The sequence below is a fragment of the Eucyclogobius newberryi genome, unplaced genomic scaffold (genome assembly GCF_026437365.1).
Source record: "Eucyclogobius newberryi isolate DKJ021-1_F unplaced genomic scaffold, fEucNew1.0.hap1 SCAF_18, whole genome shotgun sequence".
In the NCBI taxonomy this organism is placed as follows: Eukaryota; Metazoa; Chordata; class Actinopteri; order Gobiiformes; family Gobiidae; genus Eucyclogobius; species Eucyclogobius newberryi.
The window spans coordinates 30,477,612-30,496,383 of NW_027315812.1; the positions used below are offsets into that span (position 1 = coordinate 30,477,612).

The window sequence follows — 18,772 nt, forward strand, 5'->3', positions numbered from 1 at the left end:
GGGGGGTCTTTGGGGTAGTGAGTCCAGTTGAGACCAGTCCTGTGAGAAAGCTTGGCAGTTTAATTGTAAAACATTGAGCTACAGAAATATCTCAGTTTAGTCTGAGCAAAAAGAACATTACTGCTCTTCAAAAAGAACACATTGGATTAACTTTGACCCTTTTGCAGACACTTCACTTTACAGCGGCTCCCTGAACTGCAGTGAAGTAGCTTACATGACTATTACTCACTACTCTGTGCCTCTGTGACTAATTTTTGAAATAAAAAAAGCATTCACCAGAAAGAACAGAAACTAACTGCAAATGTGTGTTGTCTAGGTAACGGCACTATTCATGTGTCATCTTTTTTATTATTGCAGATGATCAGCTGGTCATAACTTTCAGATGACTTTAGCAGCAGGCGGCCTAATATATAATAAGCACTAAATTATAAACATAGACAAAAAAAAAAAAGTATTTACAACATTTACACAACATTACGTAACACAAAGGACCTAAAGGACCGTCCCATTTGTAGGCCACCACCCGTTTTCAATGACAATGGCAATACAAACCTTTTCTGATTCTGATTCTAGTTGTTTAGTATTAGTGAAGCTATAGAATTAGTTTTGAGTTGTTGTTAGTCAGTTGTTAATATAGTGGTAGACATGTAGTAGCAGTAGCGTGCGGTGAAGTGAGTTCATGTATTTAAAAACAATGTCCTGGTCAGTTAGAAAGAAGGGAGGACATGCAGTATTATTGTGGGGTAATGACACTGCGGCCGGCTGCGCTTGGAGCTCGACCACTGGGCAGCACACATTTAGGACTTCTGTGGGGTACGTGATTTTACGTGATTGGTCTTGTCCATAATGTGGGAGATCTGTGTTTGAAGCCCACCTCTGCAATGTTTTATTTATTTATTATTTCACTTCTTTATTGTCCACTGACTCTTGATGAACTCCAGGTCTGCTTGTCCATCCATAAAAGTCACCGAACGCCACTATGTACTAGTAGTTGAATTGGTACTTGAAATAGAAAGTAGTGCCGTTGTAGTAGAGGTAATAGTAGTCGTAGCCGTTGTAACAGTAATATGTACTGTAGGTAGTAGTAGTAGAAGTACAAGAAGTGGCCAAGCAGATTATTCTTGCAATGTTTTATCACAAACTCTTTGGAATCCATCTGGCCGGGGTCTGGCCGCTGACCAATCACAACAGTTTGACTTCTCTTTTTAGCTTGCTGCTGTTGTGGCGCTTTGACCAATCAGATTCAAATATCTGTCTTATCGTCACAGTGCGTCTTTTCTCCGAGAGCCTGTCCAGATTGATGAATGTGTACGACTCAGTTCAGAGTGATTCACATATCCAGTAGAGGTAGAAATAGTTTTAAGGTAAGGTAAACTTTATTGTCCCCGAGAGGAAAGATAAAACTACTGCACCTATCTATGGTTTTAGGAATAGTTGTTGATATAGTGGTAGTAGTAATAGTAGAAGTAGTAGTAGTAGTCACAGAATATGTGGTATTTGAAGTAGGGAGTAGAATTAGAAGTATAATTCTTGTTGTTGTTGTTGTTGTTGAAATGTTTAGGAGTAGTTGTAAATGTAGTGTTAGATGCGGTAGTAGAAGTAGTAGTAAGTAGTACTTGAGGTAGTGATTGTTGTTGAACTAGTCTTACTTGTAGTAATAGCTGCAATTGAACTAGTAGTATATAATTTATGTATTTATCTTCTGTTCCTACAAGCGCAGAGATAAGCAGACTGCATCTTTCTAAATCATGCGCTGAAGATGCTCTGTAGCTCTTTTGAAGCCCTTTTGAAGTTCCTCCGAGCGGATGCAAATGAAGTTTTAAAAGCGCTACAGCGAGCTAATCCCTCCGACAGACTATTTTTAGCCCGATGTTGGTGCGTAGCTAATTCCCCCTCGCGCCTGTGGTGCTGTCTGTGCAGGAGGACCAGGCCATGCAGAGCTGTGGTTACTCCTGCTCCCCCCTCAACGTGGTGGACCTCATTGTGGACATCATGTTCATCATCGACATCCTCATCAACTTCAGGTCTGCACAACTCCACTCCACTTTTCAGTCCTCTCAGAGTGCGTTTAAGTCCAGTTTCATTCTGATGTGGACGATGATTTAGCCCTGGACTTGTCGCACGCTCGATAACAAACATCTGATCATATCTTTTACAGAAATGTGACCAAACTCTAAATGTTGTAGTTGAGGTCAATGTTTTGCACAAGGGAATGGACTGAAAAAAATAAACACAATAAAGCAGAAATATTACTAAATGCTTTATCTGGATTAGATTTTCTTTTTTACAGTTGCTTATGATACATCACAAGGTTACACCTCAATAAAATGTGAACAACGAATAATTCAGGCGTATTAACTGCTTAATTAATTAAGTGTCTGTTCATGCTTTATTAAGGCTAATGAAGTTATAATTATAATGTGTGGTAGCAATGACAACACTACACATTACATGGCTTTAAAACAAATATTTCAATATGATCCTGTGCAACACGTCGTCCATGTCTTCTACAGTAACCTGTCTTTTATTAAAGTTTTTTCCACATAAACTGGATTACAAATCTTAATTTAAAGTGCCAGCATATTCTTGTACTTGAAATATTTGACAGGGGAACAGGTGGATTTAATCATATCTGAGTTCTCGCCACATCTGATCTTTAATACTTTTCATATGGAGACAGAATTAACCTTAGCACAACACAGACTGTGATCAAATACTGCTATAGTTCCTGTGATGTTGTGCTGCTCCCTCAGGACCACCTATGTGAACACTAATGACGAGGTGGTGAGCCATCCCGTAAAGATCGCCGTGCACTACTTCAAAGGCTGGTTCCTCATCGACATGGTGGCCGCCATCCCCTTCGACCTGCTCATCTACCGCAATGGAGAGGAGGTACTACTATGTGTACTACCACCTACTGTGCTAATACTGCAACACACAGCAGGTACTACTATGTGTACTACCACGTACTGTGCTAATACTGCAACACACAGCAGGTACTACTATGTGTACTACCACGTACTGTGCTAATACTGCAACACACAGCAGGTACTACTATGTGTACTACCACGTACTGTGTTAATACTGCAACACACAGCAGGTACTACTATGTGTACTACCACGTACTGTGCTAATACTGCAACACACAGCAGGTACTACTATGTGTACTACCACGTACTGTGCTAATACTGCAACACACAGCAGGTACTACTATGTGTACTACCGCGTACTGTGCTAATACTGCAACACACAGCAGGTACTACTATGTGTACTACCACGTACTGTGCTAATACTGCAACACACAGCAGGTACTACTATGTGTACTACCACGTACTGTGTTAATACTGCAACACACAGCAGGTACTACTATGTGTACTACCACGTACTGTGCTAATACTGCAACACACAGCAGGTACTACTATGTGTACTACCACGTACTGTGCTAATACTGCAACACACAGCAGGTACTACTATGTGTACTACCACGTACTGTGTTAATACTGCAACACACAGCAGGTACTACTATGTGTACTACCACGTACTGTGCTAATACTGCAACACACAGCAGGTACTACTATGTGTACTACCACGTACTGTGCTAATACTGCAACACACAGCAGGTACTACTATGTGTACTACCGCGTACTGTGCTAATACTGCAACACACAGCAGGTACTACTATGTGTACTACCACGTACTGTGCTAATACTGCAACACACAGCAGGTACTACTATGTGTACTACCACGTACTGTGTTAATACTGCAACACACAGCAGGTACTACTATGTGTACTACCACGTACTGTGTTAATACTGCAACACACAGCAGGTACTACTATGTGTACTACCACGTACTGTGCTAATACTGCAACACACAGCAGGTACAGTAGTACAATATGCAATATTAACACTGTATCACATACTATGTCCCACTTGTGTAAAACCTGTAGTTTGTAAGTGATTTAGGATGAGGTCAGCAATCCTCTCCATTTGAAATATCATAATCATTAAATCATTAAAATCATTAAAATGGTAATTTTGATACATTCATATTGAAATACAGTGGAGGATACTCTTCAAGTTTGAAAGTAAAGTGGGCCTTGAAGAAGCTGTAGAAGTACAGTTATTCTATTTAGTACTATCCAAATAAAAGTAGTTCAGGACTGAAAATATTGTTAAACTTGATCACTGTAGGGGAAATTGTCCTCTGCATTGGACTTTTCCCTGCTGGTTCTGGGGCCTCTTTATGGGACCCCATCACTGGTTTTAGCAGGTAATTGAATAAATGCAAAATAGATATGTTGAATGTCATACTGTGAAACATTCCAGGCATTTTCATGGAGACAAGCAGGTGGTGTCCCCTGGAAAAGCTATATAATGCTCCTTTACAACTGAGCTCCATCTGCCTGACTGACCTGCTCCTCTGAATATTCTCATCATCAAGATCTTCTTTGACCTCAGATTTAGTGCTTTGCTTGTTGATTCTGCAGAAATCCACGCTGTTCCTTAATCCTCTTGTGTTACATGAACGGATCATGCCTTTTCCCAACTGCTTAATCTACCTGTCAATCACGGCCATCAGAAATTGGGGATACAGGATGCGGTTCCAGACTATAATAATTTTGTAGCAGAACAGAAGCTGAAAGATCAATACTTCTCCTGCTAAGGTCTATTGCATTTACTCCGTCCTCAAGGTCCCCAGTGCAGGAGCGAGGACAGTTTCACCCCTCACAGCTATTATTTACAATCTGGATGTGCCCGGGACCAGCGCCAGCTCGGTAATCCAACAACACAAGAGAACAGAGTGTAATCAGTGGGATTTACAGTACTGCCTCTGTGACAAAGGATCAAGGCTTTGGAGGAACCAAAGGAATATTTGTAACACTGTAAACTTGCACAAGAGATAAAAGACTTCAATCAAGATTTCTCTATGTAAGAGGGACTTATATTAGGAGGTAGAATTTATCTATAGCCTTTACTCAGATTATGGCTTCATGTAATTTATTCTCCAACACTAGTGACCTATTAAACATGTGTTAAGACTCTTTTGTGATTTGCACTCAATCAATTAAATAATTACGCTAAATGAATCTATGAAGCCACTTCTTTATTTTTTACATTTAATTGCTCATGTTTCATTGTTTTGGGTTGCTAAGTATGAAAGTTAAAGAACAATAGCATTTTTAGTAACAGTTTTAATAACCTTAATAAAGCATGAACCAAGACATATTTCATAATGAACAAATAGTGTCCAGATGAGTACGCTTGAATCCTTTTCTATGATGGAACACTCCTGAATGAGGATCACACCAAATTAACAAATAGTTTAAGAAAGATTCAGATCTAAACCCACTTGATATCCTTTTACCCGGAGATCGTCACGTTATCCCGTCGCAATACTGATGTAACCTAATACTGATGTGCAATTCTGTCATATGTGCAATTACTGTGAAATTCATGTGCAATTCATGTGCTGTCGTGACACATATTCATGTGCAATTACTGTCGGGATCACATGCAATGGTATTTATTTATTTGTCTATGGGAGTTTTTATTTATTTATAGGAGATCTTCTACTGAAAGTGTTTTTCAGACTTCCTATAAGTGATCTGTTCTTCTGGATCTACCTCTGTATCTACCTGCGTTGCACCAATGAAATTTCCCCATGTGGGACAATAAAGGAATATCTTATCTTATCTTATCTTAACTCTAACCTCTTAATGAAGAAACTACTAAGCCTGAATCATTCTTTTAAAACTATTTGTTCATTATGAATTAATCCCATCACCTTCCCAGCAGAGGGCGCTGTTGTCTCTGTTTGTCCCTGGCTGTGGCTCCAGCGCACCACATGGTGATGGAGGAGGTTTGGCAGCTTGGCTTTCCTCAGCTGGTGTTCAACATGGTGTTCACAAACAGGATCCTGGCGTAGGTTCCCGGGGAGTCCAGATGCTGCAGGATGAAGAGTGCCAGGTTGACGGCGTCGTCCACAGACCTGTTGGCTCTAGGCGAATTGCAGGGGGTCCAGCAGGGGGTCCAGCAGGGGGGAGGTGAAGGACTTGAGGTGGGGCACAGGGTCGATGATGGACAACTTGAAGCAGGCTGCGACATGGCATGACTCCATGGAGGTGTTAAAAGTGTCTGTGAAGACGGGAGTGAGCTAATCCACACAGTGTCCCATGGTGGGGTGGACACCGTCTGGTCCAGCAGCTTTGGGGAGGTCTTAAATCTTTGTTCAGGCTAATTAAGGTTAGAAAATGGTATAGCATGTTCTAACTTGTATAAAAATGATGTGCTAAAAGTAGATCAATTGTCGCTTCTATATTTAACTTGTTAGCCACTTTTAGCAATTAATTAAGTGTCATTCCCACAGACGACGACTCTGATTGGTCTGCTGAAAACGGCCCGCCTGCTCCGATTGGTTCGTGTGGCAAGGAAACTGGACCGGTACTCGGAGTACGGAGCAGCCGTGCTGTTCCTGCTCATGTGCACCTTTGCCCTCATCGCACACTGGCTCGCCTGCATTTGGTAACTATAGTAACAGGGATGTAACAATGCATTGCGATACAATCATTTGACATATGCACCATGTGACTGTCATTACAGTGCATCCAGAAAGTATTCACTTTTCCCACAATTTGTTATGTTACAACCTTACTTCAAAATGGATCAAATTCATTATTTGCCTCCAAACTCTACAAACAATATCCCATAATGACAGCAAAAGAATGTTTTCAGATTTTTTTGCAAATGTATATATATAAAAAAAAGCAAATGTATGTAAGTATTCATAAGCGTATAAATGTCACAATATTAAATGTTAGGCTGCCCCAAATAAATTGTATGTTTGCTGTAACCCGACCCAACATTTTTCAAGTGGGTCGGTAGGTAGGTGAATTCTCTTTTTTTTTTACTTTGCAGGCAAAAAAAAATATCCAAATTGTCGCCATTTTTTTTATTCTGGCAGTACCCACAGTGACCGCCAGGGGTCAGGCTTCAACAGACAATGACGGAGACGTTCTCCGTCTCCGTCATTGCCTGTTCGTGTTAAGTTTTTTTTGCTCTGCCTTAGTATCACAATTATTTTGAGAAGCAACATCACAATCTAACACTTTTTCAATGTTACAGACACCAAGACCAAACAACAGTAACATACTTCATTTTCTCTTTTGTTCACAATTCCTCTAGTCTGTGACCAGTTTTATGAAATCTATTTGCAAAAAATACTCTTATATTTATGTAAGTTAACATAAATTGCCTGATATTAAATATTGTTGTACATTCAGGTTTACTTGTTTAGAGCAGGGGTGTCAAACTCATTTTGGGCCGCGGGCCGAATTTCTATGCTCAGGCTGGGTCGCGGGCCGAACATAACGTAAAACATAAACCAATAAAAAATATAAAAAATGTATAGCTTTATTTTGAAGCAATTACTGGATCGATTAAAAAGAAATTACGAACACGTTTGTTCTCATAAACTGAAATGTATTAAGAAAAACATATGTAATTTCACCAATACTGTGCTCCTGTTTATGTGCATTAAGAGTTGATCTGTGCACCTGAACTGACTCACCACAAAATACAAACAAACGTGGGAGCATTTAAAGGTTGAATGGACAATTTTTTTTGACACAAATCTAAGTCTTATTTCCTCGTGGCGTGGACTGCCGATTAGTAATGCCACGTATCAATCATAAAACGCACCTACCGCTCACCTGCAACCTCATGTGGCTCGTCCCCACGTTTCCACGTGTCTAAGCGCATGGATCTATCATAATATAGTTCCCTCAGTGTACGGGGCAAAATGAAGACGGAGAAAGACAGTTCGAGCTGACGCAGAAGTGGACAGAAATCTACGGGAGACGAGAGATGCGATGTGCTCCGTTGCGCTAATAAACAAACGCACGTGTGTGTTGTATCAGACCGCACGGGGGAGTGCGCATGCGCACTTCAGCCTGAGTTCTCAAATCGCCCAAGGTTAAGTTACATGAGCCACAGTGTTCCATCAAACCAAACTCTTTTGCCAAATCATGGGCTGTATTATGTACAAAATAAAACAATAAAACATATAAGAAATACATGTCTTTTTTACAGCCTAGTGATAGTTCTGGAGATGTTTGCAATAATGTGCAGCAGGTGAAAGACTGAGTCCATATTCATGCAGCAGCAGGAACAGGAACATGGACTTTTGATGTGATTTATAATTTGAAATGTTCATATCACAGACATGTTTCTGCTCAAACTCAATATGAGCTCGCTATTTTCATAGTTTAAGCTGATCTTAGTGACACATAATTCATGTTGTGAAGTTAGTTTGTGTTCACAGTCACATTAGTGTGGACACAGTCATGTTCAGACTTTATTACACTCTGACCTGTGTTTTTACCTGTGGCTCCTGATCTGTCCAGGTTTGTAGAGGATGTTTTCCTCACAGAGCATCATCACAGAAGTTAGTTTTCTTGTTGTTAGCTCCACATTAGCTCCACTTTTAACACAACTCTAACATCCGTTAGAACCGTCTCCTTTCTTTATTCCACGTGTTTCCCAAACCACACGTCTGTCCTCGCTCAGACCTCTGCTCTGAAGTGTGTAAGTGCTGTAAAGTGCGCAAACGCGCGCCATACTTCTCTCAGCACTTCTCCCTCAGCAGTACACAAGGCAGTGAAGAGCCGCGCGGGGAGGGGCGGCCACCAACGGCATTGTGGGACGTGTAGTTTTAGCAATAAAAGCGGTTACGGATGTAACTACGGTTCAATGAATGATTTTTTTTAATTTTTTTTTTATAGTTTTTTTAATATGAATTCGAAATGTTCGGCGGGCCGGATTAAAACGTTTGGCGGGCCGGATGTGGCCCGCGGGCTGTATGTTTGACACCCCTGGTTAAGAGTATAGATTAAAATTATTTATTTTGCTTCTAAAATGGTCAACATCATACCGTTTATTTTTACGATTATTCTGTAACCTTCATAATGACAATGATGACACCCCTAGAGGGGGCTAAAGAGTCTGACTGGACCTGCCTTCTTTATGTCTCCACGACTTAACTCACCAACAAGGATTAATGTTAAGATCTAACTAAATTTCCTAAAATAGGTTTAAAAAATAAAGATTTTGTGTAGAATATTTGCAGGTATTTGGTTGAAACACAAATCAGGTTAGGGTTGATCAATAGGTCAGATCAGAAATACAGCTCTAATCCAGAGATGGCTCTTGTCTAAGACTACTAGTGTCGCATGTGATACCAAGTCTGTTTTTGGATCGTAGTATTCCATAATGACATGTAAAAAGCTTTGAGTGCACTACATTCGAGTGCACTATTTTGGGCTTCATAGTAGACATTACATAGAGTGCACTTTGAAATGATTATTCTGTTTTGTCTCAATACAACCTTCTCCAAATGCCGCTCCTGGATTCTGTTTTAGACTCTCTAAGTTTATGTATACATATGTATACATGTACGCATATATACTTTCATAATTATTGAAAAAAAAATTCAACCCGAAGAACTTAAAACAGACAGAAACATAAGAAGAGAGAGAACGATAGATTTGTTGGAGAAGAATAGGCTCAGGACCTATGGAGGATCTATGGATATCGGAGTGATTAAACTCCAGCCACAGAATAGTTCCCTATTTGAATCTAGTTTTATATCATCATAACTTCTTCATGTTTTCCAGGTACGCCATTGGCAGTGTGGAAAGGAATGGTTCTATTGGCTGGCTCTACACGCTGGGCGACCAACTGGGGAAGCACTACAACGGCTCCATCAGAGGTATGGCTCCTGCACCGTTCTGGGCGTGAGGGCCTCGGACACGCCCTCTCTGACCACACGCGTTTGATTGTTCTCCAGGCTCCGGCCCCTCCATCAAAGACAAGTACGTCACTGCCCTCTACTTCACCTTCAGCAGTCTGACCAGCGTGGGCTTCGGAAACGTGTCCCCCAACACCAACTCGGAGAAAATCTTTTCCATCTGCGTCATGCTCATAGGCTGTAAGTCAAAGGATCAATATGGATATTTATTGTTGTACGTGGCTTCATACACGCTTGTTTCATGAATCTGTCTTCTCTGTTCGCTCAGAAATCACTCCGTTTCCATTTTCTCAATAGTTATGTAACAGGTTGGAATGTGACAATAACGAGCGATATGTCTCACAATAATATCGTACGTAACGTGAGATGCTTATCATGATAATGTTGTTATCATTAAATCACAAGTTCGTATGCCAATCATGTTTCTTAAATGTCTAGTTTTAGTTCTTTCCCTGGTTCATCTCCACTGATGCTAATATTTGAAAAGTAGAAATAGTCCACTAGTATGTGTTACAGTGTACAGTATATTTACAACGCTCATCGTACAATGCTAGTTTCATCTAGTTTAACACAAACAAATACCAAGCACATTTGAGTCTCCCGAGTACAGTTTTGTCCTGCTGTCTGCACCGTAACTGACAGGAACAATAGAAAGCCTTTGTCCCCTCACAGCGTCACACATGGAAGTGGACAGGACTGTTAGTGGACAGTGCAGTGGACAGTGATGGGAAATGACAGCGACACAAAGGTCAGCACTGTCCAACATGACAACTGGACAAAAGGACAAAACAGGGACTGACCTCTAGGGAATAAAAACACTAATGATGGACAGACCAAAAGAGCTCATCTGCAGAACCTGCAGCTGTATCAGATAGAATACTACTGGAAAAGTACTAGATTTATCACTGTATTTGTATTCTGATAATAAGACTTTTTAGAGCTTTTAACATGAATGTGTATTTTTCGTGAATGTTTGAGTAATTATATCTATCTATCTAGGCTTTAGTCGTATAAAGAGTCACCACCACATCTACATGTTATTTACAAGCAATCCAGAAGTGCTACTCTGTGTTTCTAAAGTCCATCTTCACCAGGCATGGTTCCATGTTCATTTTAGCGTGTTGCCTTCACTGTGTGGTTGACACTTCTCATACATAAATAGCATACATACATAAGCATACATACATAAGCATACATACATAAGCATACATACATAAGCATACATACATAAGCATACATACATAGCATACATACACAAGCATACATACATAGCATACATACATAAGCATACATACATAAGCATACATACATAAGCATACATACATAAGCATACATACATAGCATACATACACAAGCATACATACATAAGCATACATACATAAGCATACATACATAGCATACATACATAAGCATACATACATAAGCATACATACATAGCATACATACATAAGCATACATACATAAGCATACATACATAAGCATACATACATAAGCATACATACATAGCATACATACACAAGCATACATACATAAGCATACATACATAAGCATACATACATAGCATACATACATAAGCATACATACATAAGCATACATACATAAGCATACATGCATAAGCATACATACATAAGCATACATACATAAGCATACATACATAGCATACATACATAAGCATACATACATAGCATACATACATAAGCATACATACATAAGCATACATACATAAGCATACATACATAGCATACATACATAAACATACATACATAAGCATACATACATAAGCATACATACATAAGCATACATACATAAGCATACATACATAGCATACATACATAGCATACATAAATAAGCATACATACACAAGCATACATACATAAGCATACATACATAAGCATACATACACAAGCATACATACATAAGCATACATACATAAGCATACATACACAAGCATACATACATAAGCATACATACATAAGCATACATACATAAGCATACATACATAAGCATACATACATAAGCATACATACATAAGCGCATGTTGTTTACAGTGAGTGACGTCATCAGAGCTTCAGGAAGTGACAATGGCTTCAAGTGCTTCAGCTTGACTGACTTGTGTTGAAGCAAAGGCATTTTCTGGGTCTGGGACATGCCGGAGCTGGTTTAGAAGGCTATTTAAAAAAAAATAATGATAACAACGTTTATTTAGCAAGTTTCTTTTTTCACAAATAAACATGAGTAGAAGAGAATCTAGGACAATAACTTTGATGTTGCTTTGTCAAAGCTCTATTTATATATATATATATATATATATATATATATATATATATATATATATATATATATATATATATATATATATATATATATATATATATATATATATATATATATATATATATATATATATATATATATATATATATATATATATCATATATATATCAATATATATATATATATATATATATATATATATATATATATATATATATATATATATATATATATATATATATATATATATATATATATATATATATATATATATATATATATATATATATATATATATATATATATATATATATATATATATATATATATATATATATATATATATATATATATATATATATATATATATATGATATATATATATATATATATATATATATATATATATCATATATATATATATATATATATATATATATATATATATCATATATATATATATATATATATATATATATCATATATATATATATATTTTTGGTTGTTCCTGCTCAAAGGGAGGAGTTATGACTGAAACTTGCCCTGTCCTATGCAGGTCTGGCCCCCTCTGCCTCAGAGCAGTCATGTACCTCATTTGCGTTTAATTGGTTTGATTTCTGCCAAGGTCTTGTGAGGCTATTGTAGACTGAGAGGTGTTTGTATCTCAGAACACCATTCCTCTTTTTTTTTTACAATGTAAAATACAATTTTCAAAAAGTAAAGCATTAACATATATTGTATTACTCCCTATAAATCTCTTCTTCTCTAGCTCTCATGTACGCCAGCATCTTCGGTAACGTGTCAGCCATCATCCAGCGGCTGTACTCGGGCACGGCGCGCTACCACACGCAGATGCTCCGAGTGCGGGAGTTCATCCGCTTTCACCAGATCCCCAACCCCCTGAGGCAGCGGCTGGAGGAGTACTTCCAACACGCCTGGTCCTACACCAACGGGATCGACATGAACGCTGTAAGTGCCCCATTCCATTTGTATGTCTCACCCCCATCTTACCTGTCTCCATGGTGCCAAAGAGTGTGAGTGATACGCATTAATACACACACAAAGGCTAGCAGGTATCTATCAAGTCTTCTATGTGTTTTTCGGTGCTAGTTCAGCAGGATGGTTTAGCTGCAGAAGCTTTTTGTTTGTGTGTTTGGTAGATTTGTAGACTAAGTGTCTTCTGCATTTGGCCAGTGCAGCTCGGGGGATCGACAAGAGCGCCAGGCTGGATGACCCAAAGTCATTCAGGAAGAACATGCAGCTTCCACACAGAAAGTGGGACTTCTCACTTTTTAGCCAACATAGTAACATACCTGTGATTGAACAGTTTGTAGTATGTACGAAGTATGACATTAACGATTGCTTTAAGGCACCTTAAGACACTGCAGGTGAAAAGAACAAAGTCAATTTAGAGAAATCAATATGAAACTTCTTATTCTGTAGTTTACATAATTGTAAAGAAAATAGATAACAAGTAATGTCTTGATGTATAAATAAGGCATTTTGTGTGTAAAAATTGCCACAATTGCAAAATTCAATTCAATTTGTTCTTGTCCCTTCTTCTTAGTAGGAAAAACTACAAAAACCCTTTGTGAAAAAGTAGAAACCTGATCAATCCGAAGAATGAATAGAGCATGTTTAAATTTCTTGCTTCATTTTGTTGATATATTAGAAATCATATTTAAACAAGGGATTTTGTATCTCTGAGTAAATTAGATCTGCCTGAAAATAAGGTCCAAAAACGTTAATACAAAACAACCTTCGCATTAGATAGAAACAAATCCTTCAATACAATCCGTGAAAATTCAAGAGTGTAAAGTGTGATGTGTGTAGGTGCTTCTATAAGGGCTGAGCTTTGAAGTCACTATGTCCCATATAAATGTATCATCAAATAATAAAACAGCTTTAGGTGCAGATTGGACAGTTCCTCGTGAAAGTTCAAATGTTGAGTGAAAGAATTACCAACAATTATTTAAAAAAGCTTTGTCTCACCCTAAGATGCATAAAGTAATTTCTCTGTTACCGTGAGCCGCTGTGAAACGCACTAAACAGCGTCGCGAGAGTGTAGCGTAGTCAGATCTGTTCATGGTTGCGTGCATGTTGTTGAGCTTGCGTTGTGCGTTGATAGGATGATCTGAAGCCACAGCATGCTTGGTCATGGTCCAACCCCAGCATGGAGAATAGGACTAATGTAAGTATCTCACACACTGGCCTAGAGCAGAGCAGGCGTCAGAGTGGTGCACGCATAGATGCAGCCTTACTGATAGACAGTGGACACACACTTCAACCAATGGGACATCAGCGTAAACGCACTACAGGGTTCATGTGCCCAGGTTCACACAGTGTCTATCAATAAAAGTCTATGTGTGCACTGACTTCCGTCTCAGCCGTAGCCTTTCTGTGTGGATTTGGATGCGAACGAGTGCCATTTGTTCACTGTGACACCGTCTCACTGTGTGTGTTTTGTTTGAAAACGCAAAGATTGTGCAATAAAAATGTAAATCTGAAGTAAGGCGCAGCAGTGTGTGGGTACTTGGGCCTTTTTTTCTCTGCAAAATAATGATATCTGTTTTTTTAAGCATAAAGGAGGATTCTCGCGTACATTATCATCATTTTGGTGTGTAACTCTCTTCATTTTAAAAAAGTCTGCGGTGTGACATCGCCTGTAACACTGCAGGTGACCAGGACAACACAAATACATTCAAGATTCAAGATGATGTATATTGTTCAAATCAAACATAATAATGTGTAATATGTATACAGTGTATACATTTTTAAAGCACAATCTTTCACTGCTTTACTGCTAGTGCCCCTTTAGCGCTCTTTCAGCTTTCTCCCACTTCAAAATGCTGCTGCTGCTGCTGCTGCTGCTGCTGCTGCTGCTGCTGCTGCTGCTGCTGCTGCTGCTGCTGCTGCTGCTGCTGCTGCTGCACAAAGCATCATCAGGCCCTGGACTGCAAAGCACACATCGAACATGAGCAACGTTAACCTTGGGATGACTTTGTTCACAGCCATATGTACTGGAAATGTGATACAAGCTAGATTTGTGTGGTGAAAATGAGATAGAGAGGATGAGGGGGCTGGTGGTTCTCCTGGAGAGGTGATTGGCCGACAGCACAGCAGTGATGTCTTCAGTATTTCAGTACAAAGTCTCAAGTAGATTCAAGGCTCGTTTCCTCGTTGGAGCTGTGCATCCTGAGCCACGTTTCCACAGAGAGAACCATCCGAAGCTTTAGCTAAGGACCAGAGCAGGATGATTGGATAAGAGATTCGGCAAAAGCAGAAAATAATCATTTCTCACCAAACACTGACTTGATCTTGTGATACGGTGCAGAGGCGCAGAAGGGAAATGCATGGATAAACCAGAAGTCCTTTTGTGTTTACTCTAGCTTTATCCACGTCTCTCTCTCTGTCACACAAGCTGGGAATGGCTAAATGTCTCGATGATAAATCCCGGCAAAATTTAGATTGTAGTGATTAGGAACATGGGTTATATTCTGATGTCAGTTGCTCACACTCTTACAAAGCGCTCTGGAAGATCAGGGCCGGTCTAAATGTGGCTCCATACTCAAAGGTTCTCATGTTCTCTTTGTTTGCAACCAGTATCACAAAGGAAAGATGGGTGAGAGGGAGGAATCTCCGGTTTTACGAGGCAAAACTGCAAAGGGCAATACAGCAGGTGGAGCAGTGGACCCTGAAGTGGGGGTTTAAACTGTCCGTACGGAAGTCTCAAGTGATCTGTTTCTTCAATGGGCATAGGGACGTCTCCCTTCGACTGCATGGGCAGGTGCTCGAACAGGTCAGGGAGGTGAGGTTCTTGGGGGTCACCTTTGACGAGAGGCTTAGTTGGCGTCAGCACATTGATGAGGTCAGTGGTAAATGCAAAAGGGTGAATAACTTGCTTCGTTGTCTATCTGGCCAGGACTGGGGGGCCAGCAGAAGGTCGCTCCTGGGTATTTATCGGGCCGTCATGAGGGCGGCTATTGATTATGGCTGTATAGCCTACATGTCTGCGGCTGAGACTAACTTAAAGAAGCTTGATGTGGAGCAAGCCCAGGCCTTGCACATCTGCTGTAGGGCTTTTAGGACCTCCCCTGTCTCGGCGCTGCAGGTTGAGTTGGGGGAATTGCCGTTACGGCTCCGGAGGCTAGAACTTCTGTTGGCTTACTGGGTGAATGTGCAAGGTCATACGAGCTCTCACCCGGTGAGGGACTTTCTCAGGGTTGATGGGGGGCAGAGTGAGGCTGGCGGTATGGTTTTTAGCCAGGTAGGAAATGCGAAGGCGCGGCTTGCGGGGGTTGGTGATCTGCGTGTGAGCCCGTCGGTGGCTTTGTCTGCTATAGCTCCGTGGAAGTTTGTCCCGGCTCCTGTTGATGTTAGCTTGCATGGCAAGCTTAGAGGAGTCGCTGGGAGGGCACCGCAGTTTGCCGTTCAAGCGCTCATCGATAAGCACTCAGGTGATGTGTTTATTTATACCGACGGGTCTAGGGATCCTGAGAGTGGGAGTACTGGCGCCGCTTATTTTGTGCCTGACCTGGGGCTGGCGGTCAAGAAGAGGTTGACAGATCGCCTTTCTGTTTTCACGTCGGAACTCATAGCGATACGGTTGGCATTGGAATGGGCGGAATCTGCTTTGCAGTGTTGCGGCATTGTGGTGGCCTCTGACAGCCTTTCTGCGTTGCAAAGCATTAAATCTGGGAAATCGGATTGCAGACAGGATGTGTTGAATGGCATCTTCTGTCTGATGCTCTCCCTGTCCAGGAAGGATGTGAGGGTTTCCTTCTTTTGGGTCCCTGCGCATGTGGGGGTGGATGGTAACGAAATGGCTGATGCACTGGCTAAACGTTCCCTTAGGCGGCCATCAATTGATGTGGCGGTTGAGTTAAGCAAATCTGAAATCAAGCCCGTTATCAAGAGTCATGTGGTCGGCCTTTGGCAGGAATTTTGGAGCCACTGTGTTACTGGACGGCATCTCTATCACGTACAGGGTAGTGTGGGTCCTTGCGGGTCTATGGGCAGGAACGCGTGGGAGGAAAGGGCCTTCGCCCGCATGAGGATTGGCCATACTGGACTCAATTGGTCACTGAGTAGGATAGGCAAACATCCGACCGGTCTGTGTGGTCACTTTCGGGTGCCAGAGACTGTCGAGCATGTGATGATTTGCTGTGAGGCTTATGATAGAGAAAGGGCCGGCTTGGCCTTGTGGTTTCGGAATAATGGGCGGGAGTTCAATCTGCGGAACGTTCTGGCGATTCAGTCACAGGGTTTGTGTCAGGCTGTGGTTGCTTACTTATGTAGCACAGGGCTGGGTAAACGTTTATAGAGGTGGGGGGTGTTGGAGACTGAGCCGAGGATGAGGAGCAAGAGGATGTTCTAACGCGCTTTGACTTCATGGGCCTAGAAACGCCAAAGTGATGGAAGAAGGACTTCTAAAGGATAAAACGACAAAGACGTCCCATGACCTCATGGGCTTTGTAAAACAACAAAGACGTCCCATGACCTCATGGGCTTTGTACTTCCAAAGCACCGAACGTCAAAGAGGGAGAGGAAGATGAAGAAGAGTCTCCCTGGAATAAAGCCGGTTGGTCTCTGACACAACAACTATTCTAGTCACAAAAACACATCATGACCTCATGGGCTTTGTAACGCCAAAGCAATGGGAGGAGTACTTTTACGGACTACGACAGAGTCTGAGGACTACGACGATACCTCGTGCACTTGGATGCCAACTGCCATAAAAAACAACAACGACAACAGTTTGGATATTACGGCAACATAGAGGAACGCCTCGGTCCGTATGACGGGGAAGAAGAAGAGGAAGCGTGACCTGGTCGGTGACGATATGAACAGCGGGGAGGACCCCCCTGGAGCCACTGATCCTGTGCAGCGTAGGGCGTCTTCTTGCTCGTCTATGGAGGGCTCTCTCAGTGAGGAGCAGGGCGAGGGGGTTGCAGATGTCGGGGATGTGAGTTCAGAGTGTAAGATGTTCATAAAGCTCGCGCAGGATAATGCGTCCTTTAAGGGGTGGGATCCGATGGCGTTGACAAGGAGCCTGACTGTAGCTGTGGGAGTGGTCAAGCATGCGAGTGTCCTTAGGGATGGCTCGCTGCTGGTCGTGTGCAAGGACGTGGCTCAGCAAAGTAAGGCGATTGAAGCTAAGTCTCTGGGGGGGAAGGACATTCTTGTGTCTGATGCTGTAAGAGGCACGGTTAGGGGAGTTATAGTAGGCGTCCCTACGACGACATCTGTGGATGACATAAAGGAGAATTTGACTGTAGCTAAGGTGGTGGATGCTAGGCGGTTGAAGATGACCCGGGATGGGGTAAGGTGTGACAGCCTGTCGATAATGACTAGATTTGAAGGTGGGATCCTGCCTCGTGTGGTGTGCGTTGGGTACATGCGCTATGGCGTACGCCCATATGTTCTGCCGCCCCTGCGTTGCTTCAAGTGCCAGCGCTTTGGGCATATTGCAGCGGTCTGTAGAGGGAAGCAGAAGTGTGGTAAATGTGCAGGAGACCACGAGTATGGGAAGTGTGACTACGGAGCAAAACTCAAGTGCTGTAACTGTGGGGGAGAGCATAGCTCTGCCTACGGGGGATGCGTGTTCAGCAAGAGGGCTGCTGAGGTGCAAAAAGTTAGGGCCTCTCAAGGCATATCCTACGCGGATGCGGTCAAGAAGGTGTCTGGTAGT

At 41.3% G+C, this 18,772-nt stretch overlaps 1 protein-coding gene across 1 annotated transcript in view; it reads left to right on the top strand.

Moving 5' to 3' along the window:
- The window catches only part of kcnh2b (potassium voltage-gated channel, subfamily H (eag-related), member 2b), a 339,169-nt gene that overhangs the window by 298,092 nt on the left and 22,305 nt on the right, over positions 1-18,772 (top strand). Inside the window, exons 8-13 of the mRNA XM_072451211.1 lie at positions 1,921-2,024; positions 2,754-2,892; positions 6,370-6,524; positions 9,674-9,768; positions 9,847-9,987; positions 12,851-13,050. Coding sequence (XP_072307312.1) covers positions 1,921-2,024; positions 2,754-2,892; positions 6,370-6,524; positions 9,674-9,768; positions 9,847-9,987; positions 12,851-13,050 — 834 coding nt within the window. The remainder of the gene's footprint in view (positions 1-1,920; positions 2,025-2,753; positions 2,893-6,369; positions 6,525-9,673; positions 9,769-9,846; positions 9,988-12,850; positions 13,051-18,772) is intronic.